The sequence below is a fragment of the Phocoena phocoena genome, chromosome 6, assembly GCF_963924675.1.
Source record: "Phocoena phocoena chromosome 6, mPhoPho1.1, whole genome shotgun sequence".
Lineage (NCBI taxonomy): Eukaryota > Metazoa > Chordata > Mammalia > Artiodactyla > Phocoenidae > Phocoena > Phocoena phocoena.
Window position 1 is genome coordinate 92,641,683 of NC_089224.1, and position 23,420 is coordinate 92,665,102.

General features: G+C 39.4%; 1 protein-coding gene and 1 pseudogene across 1 annotated transcript in view; both read right to left on the minus strand.

Annotated features, from left to right (window-relative positions):
• The window catches only part of SVEP1 (sushi, von Willebrand factor type A, EGF and pentraxin domain containing 1), a 182,274-nt gene that overhangs the window by 3,310 nt on the left and 155,544 nt on the right, over positions 1-23,420 (minus strand). The window contains exons 41-47 of the mRNA XM_065878472.1: positions 20,491-20,554; positions 18,942-19,115; positions 15,560-15,736; positions 11,472-11,642; positions 7,999-8,094; positions 6,114-6,209; positions 1,766-1,859 (exon numbers count right to left, since the gene is read on the minus strand). Of these exons, the coding sequence (XP_065734544.1) occupies positions 1,766-1,859; positions 6,114-6,209; positions 7,999-8,094; positions 11,472-11,642; positions 15,560-15,736; positions 18,942-19,115; positions 20,491-20,554 (872 nt within the window). The remainder of the gene's footprint in view (positions 1-1,765; positions 1,860-6,113; positions 6,210-7,998; positions 8,095-11,471; positions 11,643-15,559; positions 15,737-18,941; positions 19,116-20,490; positions 20,555-23,420) is intronic.
• On the minus strand, positions 1,448-1,544 carry LOC136125269 (U6 spliceosomal RNA; annotated as a pseudogene).

A 23,420-nucleotide genomic window follows, 5' to 3' on the forward strand; every position in this document is an offset into this window, starting at 1 on the left:
AACTCAAGAGCAAAAAAAACTCCATCTGATTAAAGAATGGGCAGAGGACCCAAACAGACATTTTTCCATAGAAGACACACAGAAGGTAGGTACATCAAAAGACGCTCAACATCCCCAATCATCGGGAAACACAAATTAAAACTACAATTAGACATCATCTCACACCTATTAGAATGGCTATTATCAAAAAGACAAGAAATACCAAGCATTGTTGAGGATGTAGAGAAAAGGAAACCCTTGTGCACTACTGGTGGGAATGTAAATTGGTACAGCCACTGTAGAAAACAGTATGGAGGTTCCTCAAAAAAGTTAAAATAAAACTACCATATGATCCTGCAATTCCACTTCTGGGTATTGAACTGAAGAAAACAAAAACACTAACTCTAAAAGATATCTGCACCCCCGTGTTCATTTCAGCATTATTTACAATAGCCAAGACATGGAAACAACCTAAGTGTCCATCAGTGGATAAATAGATAAAGAAAATATGTGTGTGTGTACACACACACACCCCTACACACCACAATGGAATATTATTAAGCCATAAAACGAATGAAATCTTGCCAACTCTGACAACACGGATGGACCTTGAGGGCATTATGCTAAGTGAAATGAGTCAAAGAAAGACAAATACCGTATGATCTCGCTTGTATGTAGAATTTAAAACCAAAACCCAAACCAAACTTACAGATACACAGCACAGGTGGGTGGTCGCCAGAGGTAGCGGTGGGGGTAGCAGGTGAGCAAAATGGGTGAAAGAAGTCAAAAGGTACAAACTTCCAGTTATAAAATAAATGTCATGGGGATGTAATGTATAACATGGCAATTATAATTAATAATGCTGTATAGCACATTTGATGTTGCTAAGACAGTAGATCTTAAAGGTTCTCATCACAAGAAAAACATTTTATGACTATGTACATGGACTTACATAGTTAACTAGACTTATTGTGGTGATCACTGTGCAAGATATACATACAAATATTGAATCACTATGTTGTACTAATATACTAAACTAATATAATGTTGTATGTCCATTACACCTCAATAAAAAAGTTTAAATTATTATTATTTTTTAAAAATTATTTCAAACTATTTCTCCTTTGATTTATTTTTGTGATAATCTTTTCTCAACTATGATATTTATCTGGTTAGAAATGAGAAACCAATTGCTAGGACATATTTTTACATAAATTTTCTTATAGTCCATTAAATACTGACTATATATACCATAAAAAATATGAAACAAAAATTTTGACTTTAAAAATAAACATTCCTTATCAATTTCAATTCTATTTTTTATTATAAACAGGAATAGAAATGAACATCAATAAAACATATTGAGTTTGTTATTTATTTGCATCCTTGCATATGAAGGGTGAAATCTTCTTTTCAAGAAGGCAGTTAATTTATTTGTTTAATTAACGCTTTTTCCTTTTTTGGGGGGGGAAATATGGAACACTTCACAAATTTGCAAGTCCTCCTTATGCAGGGGCTATGCTAATCTCTGTGTTGTTCCAATTTTAGTATATGTGCTGTAACACATATGTGTTTTTGAGAAATCATTGTTTTATTTGTCAATCCTTAACTAATACTTCTTCATTTGGTTTTAGTTCAAATTTAGGGAATATCTCAAAATGGATAGTTTTGGATACAAAGTGCTTACATTCAAACTAGAGGTACCTTCTGGCTCTTGAGACAACTAACTTGAATTTCAGTCTCCTTAATTAAGTTACAGATAAATAGTAGTTTTTGGTTGTCTTACCTGGAACAGTCATGTCCTGTCCAAGCCGAGAGACAATGGCATCGGTTTGGTCTTACGCATTTTCCACCATTTAAGCAGGGAGACTGGCAAACAGCTGGGATGAGAAATTCATGTATTTATTTAATGAATACTGAGCAATTCTGAAGATGCCCATGAAGGCAGGCAGAATAAGATTTGACTCTGCTTTCTGCTCCAGCTGCCACCATTCCTCATGGACCGCATCCTGCTACTTTGCTCGACCTCATGTCATTACGTGGTACCACCTCCCTTTTTCCTTCCAACCGAGTCCATTTTCATATTTAAGCCCCAGGTTAAGTTCTGCCTACATACTGAAACCTTTGCTGATAACTCAGTGGACTGATTTTTCCCTTTAATCTTTTTATTTGTTCAACCAATTTGACACATACTGTTTTGAACTGTAAATTATTCAAATACTCGATGAGACTGTAAGTCTCTGGAGGGAGCCAGCACTGAACTCTATGACCGATGAAGTCATTACATCAGATATCAACCCTTACAACAGATCAGGCACGCAGATTGTCTAACATGACAGATGATTCAAAAGCCCTTTGTGTTTGCTAGGAAACGTATTTCATGGCTTTTACCATTGGAATTACAGAACCTGGGGTAGAGTTAAAAATTAGCCACAGGTGAAACCCTGACTGAACACCCAGAGATTTACTACGCAGACAACGTTCTCATGAGTCCTTAGTCTCAGAGTCAAACACTTCATCTGCATGAATCTATCTGTTAAAAAACCTAAGGACACTAAAACCTGATGAAGACCAGTCCGTTTAACGTATCAAAGAAAACATAAAATGTCTGTTGGGAGAAAGCTGGAAACGAGACACATTTAAGTCTCATGATTTCAGCCTCATTATAGCTTGGAAAGAGCAGGCTTCCCCAGAGGAAAAACCCATCTTTGGTGAGAGAAAAAGAAATGTCACTTCTCTAATCACTCATTCATAAAATATGGGGAAATGTCAGCAATCCAGGCACTGGATAAGCACTGAGAGAGGACAAGATGGAAAACACCAATCTTTGCCCTTAGCTTTCTTGATGAGCAAGCTAACAGAACGAGCGTATTTGCAATATAACAAAAAGGAAATTATGAAATAAAGCAGGGTTAAAAATAGCAAAAATAAAACCCAATCATCCACAACTAATTCTCCATATCTGCTTGCTAATGTATATAAAAAAAATTACTCTTTTTCAAGAGCATGCTGATTTAGTGGTACCTGACTGTACTAACAAGTTTTTTTTTATTATTTTCAGTTCTCTGTCTAAAAGCCTAACTTTCCTCCTTCCTTATAACATGGGTGCCCCCAACGTTCCATTCTGGGCCACCTTCTCATGCTACAGGTCTTCTGCAAAGACTGACTTTTTCTCCCCCATGAATGTTTTCCAATGATGACTGACATATTCCTATCTTCAATGTAGATGAGTCTTCTGGGAACCTAAACCATCATCCAATTGCCTGTCAGACCTCTCCCTTTTATGTTCCACTGGCCCCTCAAACTCAGCATGTCCTTACTTACTTAACTCCTTTTCTGTACCTTCAAACCTGTTCCTCTTGGGTGCTCTGTCTCAAGGGTAGAAGTGGCACCGCCTTCCACTCAGGGGCCCAAACTGGAAATATCAGTCTTGACTCCCTTCAGACCTTTCCTCCTACAATACATCTATAACCAAGTAGTGTTGACTCATCTCCCTAACTTCTCTCTAATCCATCCTTTTTGGTCGTCCTCATTTCTCTAGACTTCATAACCTCTTGCCAATTCTGCTTTGATAACTCCCTAACAAGTCTCCCTAGTTTAAGTCTTGCTTTCCGCCCTTCTCCATACTGCTGCCAAAATCATTTTTCAAAAAGAAAATCTGATCACATGATTTTCCTGCTTAAGACCCTTTAGTGGCTTCTGTGGCTCAGAAGACATAATCCAGCATCTTGAACTTCGCATGCGACGCGCTTCCTAATCTGGCTCTGACCATCTTTACAGCTTCATTTCCAGCCACACCCCTCCACTGCCTCGGTGGCTTCAGCTCTATTTTGCTGATCACATTTGTGCTGCTCTTCTACGCCTTTGGCTAGAATGAGCTCCTCCTGGTGACTCCTCTTCCTTTGATTCTGTGCTTGGAAAGTCTTTTCTGAATGTCTGCACTTGGGTGGTTTACCCATCTTCACTGTTGTCCGTTTAGAGAATTCAGTTAGCCTCTAGTCACCTACTTATAGGCCACTCTGTATCCCTTCTTATTTTCTACATTGGATTCTGGAGGGCAGGAGCTCCTGTTTTATACACTTTTGTATATTTAATATCAATACTTAGTGGGTATAAGTGGGATATGGGCTGAGGTAGCTGCAGCAAGATTGAAAAAAAAAGACTACATGGCTCATGTCATTAAGGTGCTTAATGTCAGTTAGGGAGCTAAGGAGCTAAAAGAAATACAAATAAATCAGATCAACTGAGCTTTAAATGACATGGTTCTAGCTAATTGTGTAATATCTATAGACATGGGATGTTAGAAGATAGATTATCGTGGTAGAGAGCAAGTTTAGGGACAAGAGGAAACTTAGGCAGGGCTTTGGAGGTTGGGTCAAGTTCCAATAGGTAGAGGAAGCCACACCTGCAGGGGACAGGATGTGACTGGCAGGATGGGAAGTAAGCTGTATCAGGTGTGCTGACGCCAGTCTGAGAGTCAGAAGAATTGGGGCTGGATGTGAAGACAACAGGCAACCATCTTAGGTTCTTAAAAAGGGCAATTCATGCCCAAGGTAGTGTGTAATGGTGTTTTGGAAAAGGAGATGGGAAGGTCAAGTAGCAGACTCTGGCGGTGATCCAAAGGAGAGGTCTTTTACTAGCTGGTGATAGTGGGGATAGAGTAAGATGCAAGAGATACTGTGCAGGAAGGAACAGAAGGAGTGCTGACACTGGTAATCTCAGATGAAGGGGAGGGAGAGTGGAGGATGTCTCCATCTGGAAGCATGATGCCTGGGAAAGGGCAAGGCTGGTTTGCAGGTAGGTTCCATTTTGTATGCATGAGAGATATAGATAAATACCAAGGTTGATTTGTAATAAAGAAATACCAAATAGATTGCCGTAAGAGTTTCAAATAAAAGCTTCAAATTTAGCCTCCGGTATCACATTTTTCCTTTCCTACACTCATGGATGCCTCACTTTTGGCTTTGTGTGGGGTGGATGCACATCTGATTTTGCCTTTCACTACCATTTCCCTGGCTTACTTATTAATAGTGCCCCTTTCATTCTCAAAAACGTCCCAGTCTGGAGGCTAAATTATATGGTCACCCCAGCCTCAGAGCTCATGACAAGCTCTGGTGTCAGCTAGCCTGTTCTACTTTACAATTAACCTCACTAGGAGGTGGTATACATATTATTTACAGGAGGAATAGTGGAGTGTTAAATAAATATAGCAAGTTCTTTGCTTTTAATAGTTGCCTGAAAATTAGGACATTAAAAAGGTAAAAAAATCTATCATTTTAAACTGTTTGATTTATTAGACAATTACTGAAAATCCTATCACACGCAGGTACTATGCTAGGTACTGAAGATATAAAGATCACACAGGAATATCCCTGCCCTCAGGTGGCATATAATCTAGTGAGGGCAGGGAAAGATCAATAACTAAGCAATTAAACAGATACCAAAGTACAGTGGGATAAATGCCCGTATTTGAGATAGACAAGGGTTACTAAGGGGACATGTTTGTCACCAACAAATCAACAACAGTTTGTTACTGTCTTCCATGATAAGGAACCATCTCTTGTTGAGTTTTTTCACTTTAACTTAAATTGTATTTAGTTAGAGCCTTGTTCTTTCTAGATAGGTACTTTGAATTTAGTGATTTAGCTTCATAGAGATTAAAATAAATATTCTTCCAAACTTCCGCATTATGTTTCCTCTACATTCTGCAAAATAGAGCAAATGACATGGAGAAGGCTGACAATTGAGTCGACTCAGATGCTCTTTCTTGTCACACGACCCCGAGAGGTGTCTCTGAGGCAGCCATAGGTTCAGCATTGAGACCGCCATTCAAGGGACCACCTTGAGGAATGATTTTTTTTTTTTTAATTTTTTTTTTGGATCTTTTCAACCAAGATCCCATGCGGCATGCGGGATCTTAGTTCTCCGACCAGGGATTGAACCCATGACCCCTGCATTGGAAGCGTGGAATCTTAACCGCTGGACCGCCACGGAAGTCCCTTGAGGAATTCTTGAGAAATTCGGATACCCTTTTGTTCTGCTGCCACCTCTGAATCTAAGTCGCACTCATCAGTGTCCTCTAGGGCTTCACGGAGTCAAGTCACCAAGAAAACAAACCATGAGAGGAGGCCTACCTGTGTGACAGCGGGACCCTGTCCAGCCAGATGGACAGTCACACTGATAAGGTGCCACACAGCGACCGCCGTTCAGACAGGGAAGAATGCAGATTGCTAGAAAGGAGATCCAAAACGATTTGATCAAAACACACACACTCAGATATGTTCAACTGTTCAAAAAACATTTTCCAGGAGGAGTAAAACCTTGGATGACCCACTAGATAATCTTCCGTATGTGCTCTGTTTATTAATCAGTATCATTAGGAAGACACAATCCAGAAAGTCAGTCTGGACCCTCTACCTGATGTAATGACTCTAATGCCAAATGCACTCTTTCCGAGAGGACACACCGTAATCGATGCCTGCTAAGTGCTTTGCTTTCTCTTCACAAACTAAGCAGAATGTTCTCCATTTGTTATCGTTTCAAATTTCCATTACAAATTACATAAAATGCTCTAAGAGGGTTTGGCTACCTCGAGATTCTCTTCTTGCCTTTAATTAAATGTGAGAATGGGAGTCAGATAAGCTCTTCCGTGGACTGGTGTTGGCAACACATTAGTAGTGATGGGACAGCTCAGCCTTTATTTTCTTGGAGCTGAGGCCCGATGGTGACTGAATGAGGCCTCCCCTACACCCTCCACGGCAATCACTTCTCCTACTAGAAATTACTGAGCTCTGTAAAGAGGCGTAGTCTGTTTCAAAGGAGTGAGACTGTCTACTGGCTTGGTACTCAAAGCACGGTTCTCAAACCCAAAACGTTGGCATTATGTAGGACTTGGCTAGAAGTGCAGAATCTCAGGTCCCAACCCAGATCTACCAAATCAGAATCTGCATTGAACGTCTCCCAGGTGTTCTGTATGCACAGTAAAGCTTGGGAAGGCCTGCTCTAATGCATTACAGCACATGTTCAGTGAACTAAGCCAAGCCTGTTGTTACCCCAGGGTAAATGCTTCCCGAGTCTCTGGATCCTTAGCATTATAGCAGGCCATGTGTGGGAGCCCTAAGTGGGAAGGCAGGATTGGAGAGAAGAAGAAGGAAAAATGCAATTCTCTTCTTTCTGAATCACTGTGAGAACACTTGCTTTGGTGAGCTGTTAGCAGCCTAAATTGATTTCCATCCTATATTTTCCTTTCTAGATTAGCTGAAATAGTTACACTTTAGAATCTCTTATAAAATGTCTGGCCTTTAAAAGAACTGATATAGACCAATGGCCATCATGTTAGTGACTCAATGTGATTTACACATTCCCAGTGAAACATGAAATCATTTTATCCATACATATATATTTTTTAAGATATTGAAACAAAGTATAGTTTAGACATTAAAAGAAATTAAAACTATTCATTTACATTCTTTTGGAAATTCAAATTTAAATGCATTTCCATGAGGATCGAAATTCTATGTTAATTTATCAAGTGCTGTATAGATATGAGAGTACCAACTTTCCTTACTTTCTTAATTGGGAAGAGCTACACTTAATTAATGGTGGGCTCCAAATCTTACCTGAAAAGTACAATGTTATGCAATGCCATGAACTTATACCAACTGTAGCAATGAGTGGCACAGAACATAAACAGAAGTGAGATAAAGGAAGACCACGGTTATGGAACCCGCTATTATAAGCTCCTTCCCAAGAAGATTCTTGGAAATCTGTGCCAGGAGGCAGATGAAGACAGCTTTGGATGGATCTTGATAACTGTATTTTTCAAGATCACTGATATTCTAGATGTTCTGCAACTAAATGACATATGTAAATCAGCCCTTGGCCCTCTGTCTGGTCTGCTATGGGATTTAAGCCAGTGAATTTCTGCCACTAGTAAAGCCAGCTCCTGGTAACTCCCCTGAGTTGGCAACTTCTAGACTAACCACTGGGACTCAAAGTAAGATTTGAGGGCAGACTCACGCTCTTCACAGAGACGCCCCATCCAGCCGTCTGGACAGGAACAAGCATTTGGGCGTTGGCAGATACCTCCATTCTGACATGGGAACCGACATACAGCTGGAAAACAAGCAGAACGAGTCATAAATCTAGGGAATTATGGAAGGGTGATTGTCAGAAAATAGGACTGATTATTTACATTTCATGGTATTTCCTCAAATCGAGTTTTAAGGAAGAGAAACAAAACCCAATCTCAAGATTCGGTTGGGGACGAGCATGAGGGGCTCAGGAGGGGCATAAACAAGCTTGGGTAGTTCTGAGACTGTAACTATCAACGTTTTCATAATTTGAGGATTCAGGGCAGGAGGGGACAAGGCGGTTTATAGAAAAAGATAGTCTCTTTTGATCTGGACCAGGGGAAGTGCCCTTCTAGAAGATGCGAAAATTCTCTTCCAAAGGAGGCCTTTGATGGCCGGTAGCTCTTTGGTGATACCACTGTCTCACACTATCTTAAACAAGTGAAGAAACAAACCAACAAGTAAACAAACACACAACTTTCATTTGACTTCTGACTTTAAGTGACACCTGGGCTATTCCTTGAGGATACCACCTCCTCAGCCTCCCTCTGAAGAGGAGTTTGCACACACTCTTACAACCCATGTGTTGGTGATCTCATTTCTCACTGCTGCTTCCAGACAATTAATCTCCTTTCTCTTGCAATAACCCTTGCTTCTTTTAAGGCTCATGCCTTTCTCTCACTGATTTCCTCAATTCTCCCTGCCCCCAAAGTCACTGAAGACTTTGGCATTTTTGACTTAAGACATGACACCATAAAACTCCTAGAAGAGAACATTAGCAAAACATTCTCTGACATAAATTGTAGCACTATTTTCTCAGGTCAGTTTCCCAAGGCAAAAGAAATAAAAGCAAAACTAAACAAATGGTACCTAATCAAACCTATAAGCTTTTGCATAGCAAAGGAAACCATAAGCAAAATGAAAAGACAACCTATGGGCTGGGAGAAAATATTTGCAAATGATGCTACCGACAAGAGCTTAATTTCCAAAATATACAAACAGCCCATACAACTCAATATCAAAAAAACCAACAACCTAATTTAAAAATGGGCAGAAGACCTAAATAGACATTTCTCCAAAGAAGACACACAGATGGCCAACAGGCACATGAAAAGATGCTCAACATCACTAGTTATTAGAGAAATGCAAACCAAAACTACAATGAGTTATCACCTCACACTGGTCAGAATGGCCATCATCAAAAAGTCTACAAATAATAAACGCTGGACAGGGTGTGGAGAAAACCCTCCTACACTGTTGGTGGGAATGTAAATTGGTACAGCCACTAAGGAGAAGAGTATGGAGGTCCCTTAAAAAATTTTTTAAAGTTACCATATTAGTTACCGTATGATCCAGCATTCCTACTCCTGGGCATACATCCAAAAAAGACAAAAACTGTAATACAAAAAGATACACGCACCCCAGTGTTCTTAGCAGACAATGGCCAATAGCTATTAGCAGACAATAGCTGCTAATAGCCAATAGCTAATAGCAGACAACAGACAATAGCCAAGAAGCAACCTAAGTGTCCATCAACCTAAGTGTCCATATATATATGCACGCACACGCACACACACACACACACACACACACACACACACACAATGGAATATTACTCAGCCATAAAGAAGAATGAAATATTGCCATTTGCAGCAACATGGATGGACCTAGAGATTATCATACTAAGTGAAGTACGTCAGAGAAAGACAAATATTATATGATATCACTTATATGTGGAAACTAAAAAATAATACAAATGAACTTATTTACAAAACAGAAAAAGACTCACAGATAAAGAAAACAAAATTATGGTTACCAAAGGGGAAAGGAGGAGGAGTATGGGACTAACAGATAAACAATACTATATATAAAATAAATAAAAAGGATTTATTGTATAGCATAGGGAACTATATTCAATATCTTTTTTTTTTTTTTTTGGCAGGGGGCCGCACCATGTGGGCTTGCGGGATCTTAGTTTGCCAACCAGATATTGAACCCAGGCCCTCGGCAGTGAAAGTGCAGAGTCCTAACCACTGGATCGGCAGGGAATTCCCTCAATATCTTGTAATAACCTATAATGGAAAAGAATCTGGAAAAGAATATATATCCGAATCACTTTGCTGTACACCTGAAACTAACAAAGTATTGTAAATCAACTATAAAATTGAAAAATCAACAATAAAATAATAAAAAAAGACTTTGGCCTTTTTTCACCCCAAATCCAAATCTGACCACTGTCCTCATGGCCATGTGGACAACCCCATCTAACAACCTGATTATTCTTTTAGTTCCTTGGTAATGTCTGTCTTGTTCAGTAGCAGAATTCCTCACTTTTAGTATTTGTAGAATGAATGGAATAATTATTATGATTTGTAAAAAAAAGTAGCCTATCTTATTAGAGAAATGTAAGTTTTAGAAGGACATACTAGGATGTCTCATTATCTACCTCATTCCATTTTGCAGAATTTTCAACATAGAAACCTCCCCCCACCGAGAAGATATTATTATTATTTTTTTTAAGTTTTATTTATTTATTTATTTTTGGCTGCGTTGGGTCTTCGTTGCTGCGCGCAGGCTTTCTCTAGTTGTGGCGAGCGGGGGCTACTCTTCGTTGCAGTGCGCGGGCTTCTCATTGCGGTGGCTTCTCTTGTTGTGGGGCCTGGGCTCTAGGCACGTGCAGGCTCAGTAGTTGTGGCTTGCGGGCTCGGTAGTTGTGGCTCACGGGCTTAGTTGCTCCATGGCATGTGGGAATCTTCCTGGACCAGGGCTCGAACCTGTGTCCCCTGCATCGGCAGGCAGATTCTTAACCACTGCACCACCAGGGAAGTCCCCGAGAAGATATTATTGAATGCACTCACAAAATTCATCCTTAGGTTTGCAAATTCAATCCAGCAAGTAAAGAGACAGCTCGTGTAAACATGGAATGCTCGCCACCAGCCCCCGGCATGTCCACGGAGACCAAGTGGTGGGCTCTGCTTCCTTGGGGCCACCCAGTACCTCTTGTCTCATACTCTGCCCTCTGGGTGGGCTGCCTCATCCCTTATGGGGCTCAGGAGTCTGCTCAGGATGGACGAGTAGAACTGGAATCTGTGTTGAAACACCTGAGTGTCCAGGAGGTGCCCTCATGGCCCAGACATGACACAGCTCCCCTTAGCAGCTGGAGAACACTTCCAAGATTTGGAGAGAAGACTTGCGTAAGGAGCCATGATTGACTCAGACAGGGGCCATGTGCTGGGCCAGAGGTCTGTGTGCAAGCCTTCAAAAATCAAACTCATAAAGTTAAGGAGAATGACACACGTTAAAAGAAGACTGAAAGCCAAGGAAAGATAAAATAGCGTGCATACTAGTTGTTGGCCATAGACTGCCATATACGTTTTCCTACAGCTTCAGTAAGAACTAACCATTCAAATATTTCCTTACCTCTGCAGACAGGAGGTGATGTCCAGGTTCCATTCTCTAAGCAAACACTCCTCAGGGAACCCTCCAACACGTATCCACTGTAACACGAGTAGGTGATCATGTCCCCATACTGATAATGTACACCTCGGGCAATTGCATTTTCTACGTGAGTTGGTGGACCACATGAGATTTCTATAGGAAAACCAAAAACATAATTAAGCTTGTGCTACTAACCCAGCCAGTGGTTGGGAGAGGACACAGTTTCACCTCTAAGACTTAAAGAGGAAAGACAAAATACATAAAGGTAACCTTTTCACCTACATAATATCTAAAAGATACCAGAAACTAAAAGCATCACCTGCTGCTCTCTAGAAAAATTAGAGGTACAATCAAAGATTTTGTCTTCTGATTCACATGTTGAAGCTGAGCTATTTTATACTCAAGGCAATTAAGTCTTGCCTTCTTGTACCTTGCCAAAGAGGTATAAGAACTTCAATGCAGCACGCTTGTCAAATAAGAAGAGAAGAAGCATGGGGATTATTTATAGTCTATCACTTTAGAGTAAAGATCATGAATTGTAGTACTGCAGATTCCATCATGGCTGTTTTATTAGTGCCTAGAACAGTGCCTGGCGTACAATGGGCTCTCGATACATGTTTGAAAAATGAGTAAATGAATGAATACTGTCTCTAGCCCGAAGATACTCCATTTACACAGCTTGATGAGGTTTATGAAATTCAAGTTTTCACATTAGTTTCCCTCTTTCCAAGACAGTAAAGCAGTGACTCTCTTCTTTTGGAAAGTGTAAGATTGAAGGAGAATCCTCTCTTTTAAAAGCGCATGTACTGAAAATTTAAATAAAAATGTTTATAACTAATTTTGCTTTGAGAACTTTACAAGAGAATAAACTAGATAACTAGAGTTTTTCTGTGGTGTCTCACAAGACAAGGACTGGATTGGAGTCAGGACTCTCATTAGTATCCAGTTTGTATAAGGCTAACTTTTAGACGAGTCTTCATGAACTGGCTTCTAAAAGGTCACTTTGTGGTCATAATGCTATTAAAATCTTGCCAGAGGGGATGATCAATTTGTCTGATTCTTCTAAATTTTCTTTTCCTTCTAAGGTAGTTAAAAACATTAATTCAATCAGTCAGATATCCAATATGTATCAATGCATACTGTGTACCAGAAACTGGAAAGAAATAAATGGAGAAAATGCTGTACCTTTGCTCAGACAAATGGGTGAAGATAGACAAAGAAATACTGTCGTACAACTTAAAAAGAGCTATATTAGAGGTCCGGATGCCATACTGTAGAAAAATTGAGGTGAATGTAACTAATTATCCTTAGGATTGTCAGGGTATGAATCACAACGACAGTGGCCTTTGGACCAGGCCATAAAGCTTGAGTGGATCAGAGGACTGTTGCTTCCAGGTTGGGGGAACAGCATGTAAAAAGATACCAGTGAGCTTGACGGTTCACAGACGTGGTTGTCAAAGCACAGATTTCAGGCCACCTATGTGGGAATCAGCTTGGGTTCTTATTAAAAATGCAAACTTCTGGGCTTTCTAGCTTTTGAGTCTGCATCTTACATACTCTCCCCAGAGGATTCTCATACACACTAAGTTTTAATCACTGATTTGGAGTGATAAATAGCAGGATGAGGTGAAAAGGATGAGGAAGGTGGCTGCTTTGGTCCCTCAGGAAGGGTATTTGTTCTAAGCCAAAGACTTCCTGTCTAACAGAAAATGCAAAAGAGGGATTGAGGACAACAACTGTGGAAACTGTCTCCTCTCCTAGGCAACCCCGGATCTTCTCAAGAATACTGAGGAATAATTAAGCATGCACTGAAGGGACATTTGTAATAAACGCATGTCTCTCCTGGCTCTCGCTTCCAGTCCCCTGAGTGGTAAGTCTCCGGGAGCTAAGGCCAACGTGAGGATATGTGGGCAGAATCGGGCCACTTGGCCTGCTTTAGTTCAGGCTGATGGCTTTAAAGGAGCCTAGACAGTCAAGGCTTATACATACTTAGTTCTTCTCACTTGACTAGGGGTAGATTTCATAAGGAGTTGGGACCCAAATCCCAGCTAAAAGTATGATACACACTTTTCTGGAGTAAAATCAAAATTCTAATGCTGCAGTAGGCTGCTAGCTGAAAAGTCAAGGATTTGGGGCTACTTTACAGCTCTTCCTATCAGGACATATCACAAATATATACCAATTCATTTTTCAAAACAAACCTATAAGACAGGAATTATTGGTGCTATTTACAAATGAGAACTCCAAAGTTCAGAGAAGTTAGGGCACTAGCATAAGTTTAGAATTAGAAAGTTTTGAGGACAGAACTCAAACCCAGGTTTTCTCTGATTTCAGAATCCCCATTGCCTTCATAAGCACATTTTTTTTTTTTTGCGGTACAGGGGCCTCTCACTGTTGTGGCTTTTCCCGTTGCGGAGCACAGGCTCCGGACGCACCGGCTCAGCGGCCATGGCTCACGGGCATAAGCTGCTCTGCGGCCTGTGGGATCTTCCCGGACCGGGGAACGAACCCATGTCTCCTGCATCAGCAGGCGGACTCTCAACCACTGCGCCACCAGGAAAGCCCCCATATACACGTTTTTAATCTCATTAATTAAAGTGCAAGTGTTCCGAAGATGAAGACCACTGTAGGCATAACATAGTTTTATACTATGTAGCCCATTACCGCACATTTGGTTAGACTCGATGAATATTTGTTAGTTGACTGCTGTAGAGGGAGTAGCCTGGACCACAAAGGAGGGCAGGATATTGGGCAGGAAAGATGCTTTATGTGTGTTAAGAAATGTCAAGAATTCTATAAAAAAGAATGAAATAATGCCTTTTGCAGCACTAGAGATTATCACCCTAAGTGAAGCTAAGTCAGACAGAGAAAGACAAATATCATATGATATCGCTTATATGTGGAATCTAAGAAATGATACAAGTGAACTTATTTATAAAACAGAAACAGACCCACAGACATATAAAACAATCTTATGGTTACTAAAGGGAAAGGAGGGGGAGGGAAAACTTAGGAATTTGGGATTAACAGATACACACTACTATATATAAAGTAGCACAGGGTACTATATTCAATATCTTGTAATAACCTATACTGGAAAAGAATCTGAAAAAGAATATATATATATAGATATTTGTAACTGAATCAGTTTGCTGTCCACCCGAAACTAACACAACATTGTATATCTACTATACTTCAATAAAAGAAAAAAAAAAGCAAAACCTTATGTAAATTAAAATATTTAAAAAAGCAGAATAATGTCAAGAGTTATCACAAGGCAACAAGAGATGCTGCCAGACTGTGTGTTAGGTATCAGCATGGTGCTAGCCCAGAGGTTTTCCAGTTGTGGTTCCAGCACCAGCAGTATTGCCATCAGCAACATCTGGGAAACTGTTAAAGATGCAAATTCTCAGGCCTCACTCCAGACCTATTGAATCAGACGCTCTAGGATGGGCCCAGCAATCTGCTTTTTAAAAATTTTTTAAAATATTTATTTATTTACATATGTATGCATGCATGCGTGCTGCACCAGGTCTTAGTTGCAGCATGTGGGATCTAGTTCCCTGACCAGGGATTGAACTCGGGCCCCCTGCATTGGAAGCACGGAGTCTTAACCACTGGACCACCAGGGAAGTCTCCCAGCAATCTGTTTTTAACAAGCCCTCTAGGTGGTTCTGATATCCACTCAAGCTGGAGAACCACGGTGAAATAATTTTTGTATTGCAAATCATGCATAGTCCATTAAAGGAGAGTTTGGGGACTCTGACAGCGTGGAGAAAAAAAGGTATTTTAGATTTAATATCCTGCTCACTCTTAGAAGAGCACGTTTTGTAGATCTGTTCAGTAAATTCTGGTCAGGTAGGTTTTAGTCTAGTTCTGGACTGTGTTTTTATGTTTGGATTTTAAATTAAAAAAAAAAAATTTTTTAAGTAGCAAGACAGAAGTTGATGACCATGATAAGACAGAGTTCTAAATATCTACATGTAAGTTGCCTGATTGAAAATAATCTCCCAAAGATGAGAAAACACTTCCCACTAATGAAATTCACTGGATCCCATGTGTTGACTTACTTTCACATCTGGCACTTGTCTGTGTCCATGTCTCGTCAGGGTTGCAGGTGATGATGCTTTGGCCCTGGAGCAGGAAGCCTTCCCTACACTTGATAGATACGTTCTGATCGACATAAAACTCCTTTTCAGAAAGCACAGCATTCTCAGGGATCACAAAAGGGACAGGGCATGGATTTGCTGTTAAAAATAAAAGAAAATGTGTACTGGTATTTCCCCTCTTTTCTGAGTTTGTTTCTTTGAAGGCAGAGCATTAGCCCTGCTGGAGCTGGGTTCTCAGTAATGATAATATAAGGCTTAAAAATACAGAACTTCACACCATCACCCTGATACCAAAACCGGACAAAGATGTCACAAAAAAAGAAAACTACGGGCCAATAGCACTGATGAACATAGATGCCAAAATCCTCAACAAAATACTAGCAAACAGCATCCAACAACACATTAAAAGGATCATACACCATGATCAAGTGGGGTTTATCCCAGGAATGCAAGGATTCTTCAATATACGTAAATCAATCCATGTGATACACCACATTAACAAACTGAAGGAGGAAAACCATGTGATCATCTCAACAGATGCAGAAAAAGCTTTTAACAAAATTCAACACCCATTTATGATAAAAACTCTCCAGAAACTAGGCATACAGGGAACCTACCTCAACATAATAAAGGCCATATACGACAAACCCACAGCAAACATCATTCTCAATGGTGAAAAACTGAAAACATTTCCTCTAAGATCAGGAAAAAGACAAGGTTGCCCACACTCACCACTATTATTCAACATAGTTTTGGAAGTTTTAGCCACAGCAATTAGAGAAGAAAAAGAAATAAAAGGAATCCAAATCAGAAAAGAAGTAAAACTGTCGCTGTTTGCAGATGACAAGATACTATATATAGGGAATCCTAAAGATGCTACCAGAAAACTACTAGAGCTAATTAATGAATTTGGTAGAGTAGCAGGATACAAAATTGATGCACAGAAATCTCTTGCATTCCTATACACTAACAACGAAAAATCTGAAAGAGAAATTAAGGAAACACTCTCATTTACCAATGCAACAAAAAGAATAAAATACCTAGGAATAAACCTAGCTAAGGAGACAAAAGATCTGTATGCAGAAAACTACAAGACACTGATGAAAGAAATTAAAGATGATACAAACAGATAGAGAGATATACCATGTTCTTGGATTGGAAGAATCAACACTGTGAAAATGAAAAATGACCCAAAGCAATCTACAGATTCAATGCAATCTCTCTCAAACTACCAACGGCCATTTTCACAGAACTAGAACAAAAAATTTCACAATTTGTATGGAAACACGATAGACCCTGAATAGCCAAAACAACCTTTAGAAAGAAAAACGGAGCTGGAGGAATCAGGCTCCCAGACTTCAGACTATACTACAAAACTACAGTAATCAGGACAGTATGGTACTGGCACAAAAACAGAAATATAGATCAATGGAACAGGATAGAAAGACCAGAGATAAACCCACGCACATATGGTCACCTTATCTTTGATAAAGGAGGCAAGAGTCTACAATGGAGGAAAGACAGGCTCTTCAATAAATGGTGCTGGGAAAACTGGACAGCTACATGTAAAAGAAGGAAATTAGAACACTCCCTAACACCATATACAAAAATAAACTCAAAATGGATTAAAGACCTAAATGTAAGGCCAGACACTATAAAACTCTTAGAGGAAAACATAGGCAGAACACTCTATGACATAAATCACAGAAAGAGCCTTTTTGCCCCACCTCCTAGAGAAATGGAAATAAAAACCAAAATAAACAAATGGGGCCTAATGAAACTTCAAAGCTTTTGCACAGCAAAGGAAACCATATACAAGACGAACAAGATGAAAATTCAACCCTCAGAATGGGAGAAACTATTTGCAAATGAAGCAGCTGACAAAGGATTAATCTCCAAAACACACAAGCAGTTCATGCAGCTCAACATCAAAACTCAAACAACCCAATCCAAAAATGGGCAGAAGACCTAAACACATTTCTCCAAAGAAGATATACAGATTGCCAACAAACACATGAAAGAATGCTCAACATCACTAATCATTAGATAAATGCAAATCAAAACTAAAATGAGGTATCACCTCACACCAGTCAGAATGGCCATCATCAAAAAATCTACAAACAATAAATGCTGGAGAGGGTGTGAAGAAAAGGGAACCCTCCTGCACTATCGGTGGGAATGTAAACTGATACAGCCACTATGGAGAACAGTACGGAGGTTCCTTAAAAAAATGAAAACTAGAACTACCATATGACCCAGCAATCCTACTACTGGGCATATACCCTGAGAAAACCATAATTCAAAAAGAGTCATGTACCACAATGTTCACTGCAGCACTATTTACAGTAGCCAGGACATGGAAGCAACCTAAGTGTCCATCGACAGATGAATGGATAAAGAAGATGTGGCACATACGTACAATGGAATATTACTCAGCCATAAAAAGAAACAAAACTGAGTTATTTGTACTGAGGTGGATGGACCTAGAGTCTGTCATACAGAATGAAGTAAGTCAGAAAGAGAAAAACAAATACCGTATTCTAACACAAATACATGGAATCTAAAAAAAAAAAAAAGGTTCTGATGAACATAGGGGCAGGACAGAAATAAAGACACAGATGTAGAGAATGGACTTGAGGACATGGGGAGGGAGAAGGGTAGGCTGGGACGAAGTGAGAGAGTAATATTGACATATATACACTACCAAATGTAAAATAGATAGCTAGTGGGAAGCAGCTGCATAGCACAGGGAGATCAGCTTGGTCTCAACCACCTAGAGGGGTGGGACAGGGAGGGTGGGAGGGAGACACAAGAGGGAGGGGATATGGGCATATATGTATGCATACAGCTGATTCACTTTGTTATACAACAGAAACTAGCACAACATTATAAAGCAATTATATTCCAATAAAGATGTTAAAAAAAAATACCCCATAGTATTTGGTTTGGATATGCACAGATTTCTTTCTCTGGGCCAATCTCACCTATAGGTGAATTTTCCACCATGGTTTAGACATTTGGGAAACTAATTAGAAAACTGAATCTGATTTTTTTTTTTAACATCTTTATTGGGGTATAATTGCTTTACAATGGTGTGTTAGTTTCTGCCCCATAACAAAGTGAATCAGTTATACATATACATATGTTCCCATATGTCTTCCCTCTTGCGTCTCCCTCCCTCCCACCCTCCCTATCCCACCCCTCCAGGCTGCCACAAAGCACCGAGCCAATATCCCTGTGCCATGCGGCTGCTGCCCACTAGCTATCTACTTTACTACGTTTGTTAGTGTGTATATGTCCATGACTGAATCTGATTTAATCCCCTCCTAAGGTCAACACACACGTTTGCAGAGAGGAACTGGGTGGCTCCAAGTCCCATTTTCCGTGCAGGAGGCCTCGGGTGCCCCTTCAAGGCTGTAGCCTCTGTTGCAGGAATACACCACGCTGGGTCCAGCAGTACTGTTTTCAACTTCAGCTTTCCCATTCAGAAACCCAAGTGGAGCTTCACACTTGGTCTCTAAAAAGAAAAAGAAAAGCTTTATCTTAAGTGATTTTCCCAATCCTCTTTCCTTCTGCAAAGAACTTGTATCACTTATTTAATCATTTAGAAAGAAAAAGAAAAGAAAACCACAGAGTAACAGGATCCATACAGAACATTTTCTTACTATCTTGCATTTCAGAGATAGAAACTATTCAAACCATTATCATTGTAGTTTGAATTAAACCTGCTGCAAAACGGAAACAATCCCCTCACCGACACCATAGCAGTTTCCTATTGCAGACATAGGTGTTTCCTTTTCATTCTCCTCTCCTTTCACCCTGCAGGTACGTTCACACACTTTTTGATAATGAACAACTGAGATAAAAAAATGCTATTACTGGGAATGCCCAATGATGCCTTTCTGTGACTTGAGATGTTACTCAACGTTTATGTATGTGTTTATGTACACACAGACACGCACACACGGTTCTTTTTTAGAACTAAAAAGTCATATTCCCCATTGAATTTCAGCCATATGATATTGCTTAAAAGACTTAAGATTCCTATTGCATACAAAATCAACTGATTAATCTACGCTAGACAGTATGGTTGAAACAACAGTGAACAAAGATTCAGGTACCCCAAGTCCTAGTGTTAGCTCCACCACTAACTTGATTTCTGATACTGGGCAGGTCACATCGCCCTCTCCCAGCCCGTTTTCACTCATTGGTCAACTCAAGGGTCTGGACTATATATTCAAGAGGCCCCTTCTAGTTTGAAAATTTGATGACTCCTCTAGAATTATTAAGAGAAAAACATTTCTAAGCCTGCCGTTTTGATTGGTTTGTAATTATTGTATTTACATACATTGTCTTTCGGCAGAGGAGTAATATGAGCCATATCCTAGGAACAGAGTCACCTGTATTCACCCACATCCTGCTAGATACACTTGACTGTTCTCATACAATGAGTTAATGAAAGTTCCACAGACAGTGTGAATATTCATTTATTGGACAGTGGTACCAACATCATTTTAAGAAGATGTCAGTATTGCCCAGGACTGTTACCAAGGCAACAGCTCTAAGCCTTCTAATTTATCATTATTTTGGGGAAAAACCCATAAAAAGTCAGGTAAACTCAATAATTAACTAGTTTCTAAACAAAATGTTTGCCATTCCAGGGTCAGCAATCTTGTGCTCTATTGCAGTTTAATCATTAATCTCTACCACAGTGTTTCACCCTTCTATTGCTTTGGTGCCCTTGAGCAAAAGCCCGTAAAAGGTTCTCATGCAGTTCACGGAGTCAATTTTTTTTTTTTTTAATTACAAAAATGACTTATAAAGAAAATGTGGCCACATTGTTATTTTGTGTCCTTAGTATCGTTTTGGGGACTAAGTGTCATTTGACTTACTTTTGCACGTTGCCACCCCTCCACTCCACTGTCCGTTCTCCTGACAGACCCGTTTCCTGTTCCCCTGTGAATCAATGAACACAGGTCATTGACAAGATGGTACCTCTATAATAAAAACTAAGGGAATGCAAAGTCACCTCAGATGTGAACTTGAAACACTTGGCACTGGAATGCTAAATAAATTCATTAAATAAATATAGTTTAAGAGGGAGATTTAAACTTCCAAAAATGTTTTCATCAAATTACCTCAAAATTCGTATTCTGGCTGATGAGTGTAATTAAGGTGCAGACTTGGTTTCACTTTTTGTTTAAATGATAACTAATTATAACCAATAGCAAAGACTGATGAAGAATGTGTCTGAAACGTCAGAGGTATATTTGCTTAGGATACTTAAAAATATTTTGACTTAAATTTATTCTTTAATACCTGAGAGGTACAGCAAAGAAGGTGAATTAGTTTATTTATACCCTTGGACATGAAACATGTCAAGATATCTTATTGGTATCAGGATTGACTTTTTGACAATATAACGTATCCATTAAAGATAAATCTACCCTATTAAGGTCCCGAGCAAGTAAAATTTTAAATATTTTGAGTAAAAATCTTTCTAAAATTTATTTCCCTGCCTTCAGAAATAGAGTAAAAACAATGTAATTTACTTAAAAAAACATTTATAGTTGTTATTCAATGCACGTTTGGTATATTTTCCAATATCCCATAGCCCTTGGGGGCTATACAGGCTGTCTGCGCCCCCTAGAGTTATTATGGGCTGAGCTAGGCTAAGATTACTGGGTTTTTATTTCTGGATATAATTTTTATGCGACCTTGCTGCCTCTTTCTTTGTTGTTTATCTTTTACTGTAATCATCAGTGTTCCTAATGATAACCTTTTCCCGTGTTTTAAATTCCTAATTTACTATGGAATAATAAGATAAATAAAATTCTCTAACATTATATGTTAAAAGATTAGGTTCCAAGTAATGTATTAAGGGGCTTGACCCTAAGTCAAGTATATGAACCTTAGCACATGGATTTTGTCTCATGGCTTTTCAATCCTCAGAGCTCTTTGGATACATATCCTCTTGAAGCTGTGTTCTAAATTAGCAAGATGTCTGAAAAGGAGCAATCACCTCTACTTTGGTTTTTATCTGATTGACTGATGTCTTTTATCCTTAATCTTCTATTCAAAGGTATTTACTTTGAGCTATCAGTTTAATTACTGACACATCTTTACGTATAAAAAATCCATTGACTTTGATGGAAGGATACTCTCCTGACTTTCCAAGAAAATAACTGAACCGATAAAATTAAATTTTAAAAATATATATATTATTTTCTTCTTATTGAAAAAATAATATGTTTTGACTACAGAAAGGTTGGAAAACATGAAAGAAAAGTACAAAGGATTCTAGGATTCTTCATTCAGAGATAAACCCTGTTAACATTTGCTGTACTTTTGTTGTGTTTATATACTTATGTATGCACAGGAAAATATACTATTCTAGTTTGTGAATTATTCTTTATTACTTTTTTTTTTTTTGCGGTACGCAGGCCTCTCACTGCTGTGGCCTCTCCCGTTGCGGAGCACAGGTTCCGGATGCGCAGGCTCAGCGGCCATGGCTCACAGGCCCAGCCGCTCCCCGGCATGTGGGATCTTCCCAGACCGGGGCATGAACCTGTGTCCCCTGCATCAGCAGGTGGACTCTCAACCACTGTGCCACCAGGGAAGCCCTCTTTATTACTTTTGAGGAAGTATATGACAAGCCATCAAAGCCAGCTCCCTATTTGGGTACTTCCAGAGTGGACTACACTCAAGTAGCTAATTTTAGTCAACAGGTTAGCATTTTTCCCACTAAGATATTTTCCTTTTTCTTCCAATAATTCACATAATATTCTGTTTCAATTATGTCAATTTTTGTTCCAATAAAAACTCAACTCTATTTTCTGTAATTATTGCTGTAAAAAAAAAAAATCAAACACCATCTGTTGGTTCCCTCCTTAGTAAGTTGCAAATTTTATCATGCGTTTCCTTCTTTCTTTTTCTCTCTCTATCCCTTTACTTATCTTGCTTTTGTTTTGTTTTTTATCTGGAGTTTTAGATACAGATTAGCATCAAGTTACTATTTTTGACATAATGTATCTTTAATCAACAATTAAGTTAGATAGTTATAGTAAGTTTTAGAATCATAGATACCACTTTATTGCTCACTACCAGTGATTTTAGAACATGACTATCTCATTTTTGAGTTATTTTGATTTATTCCTCAGTTGCCTGTAGTGATATTTTTTAAAGTTTTTTTTTTTTTTTTTTTTTTGCGGTACGCGGGCCTCTCACTGTTGTGGCCTCTCCCATTGCGGAGCACAGGCTCCGGACGTGCAGGCTCAGCGGCCATGGCTCATGGGCCCAGCCGCTCCGCGGCATGTGGGATCTTCCCGGACCGGGGCATGAACTTGTGTCCCCTGCATCAGCAGGCGGACTCTCAACCACTGCGCCACCAGGGAAGCCCGCCTGTAGTAATTTTTGCTTCGAGAAGACTGTATGTGTAGTAAAAATTTTTGAGATTTAGATGACTCAAAGAAGTTGTTTACCTTACATAAAAATGATAATTTATTTACCTATTAGAAAATTTTAACATGATTTACATTAGTTGTATTAATTGCTTTGTCTGATTTTGGTAATAATATGCATACTAGGAGTAATGATAATAACTACCCTCTACTGAACTCAGACAATGCATAAAGGGTGGTGCTTGCCACTTTCTTTTATCTCCAGTCCTTGCAGTAACTTTGCAAAGGTGGTTATGGCATTTCTACTACAGATGGGATGAAACAGAGACTCAGAGAGATTCAGTCAGTTCCCCAACATCTTTCATCCAGCAAGAGCAGAGAGCCTGTAACAGAGGTCTGCTGGGACCAAGTCCCTATTCTTA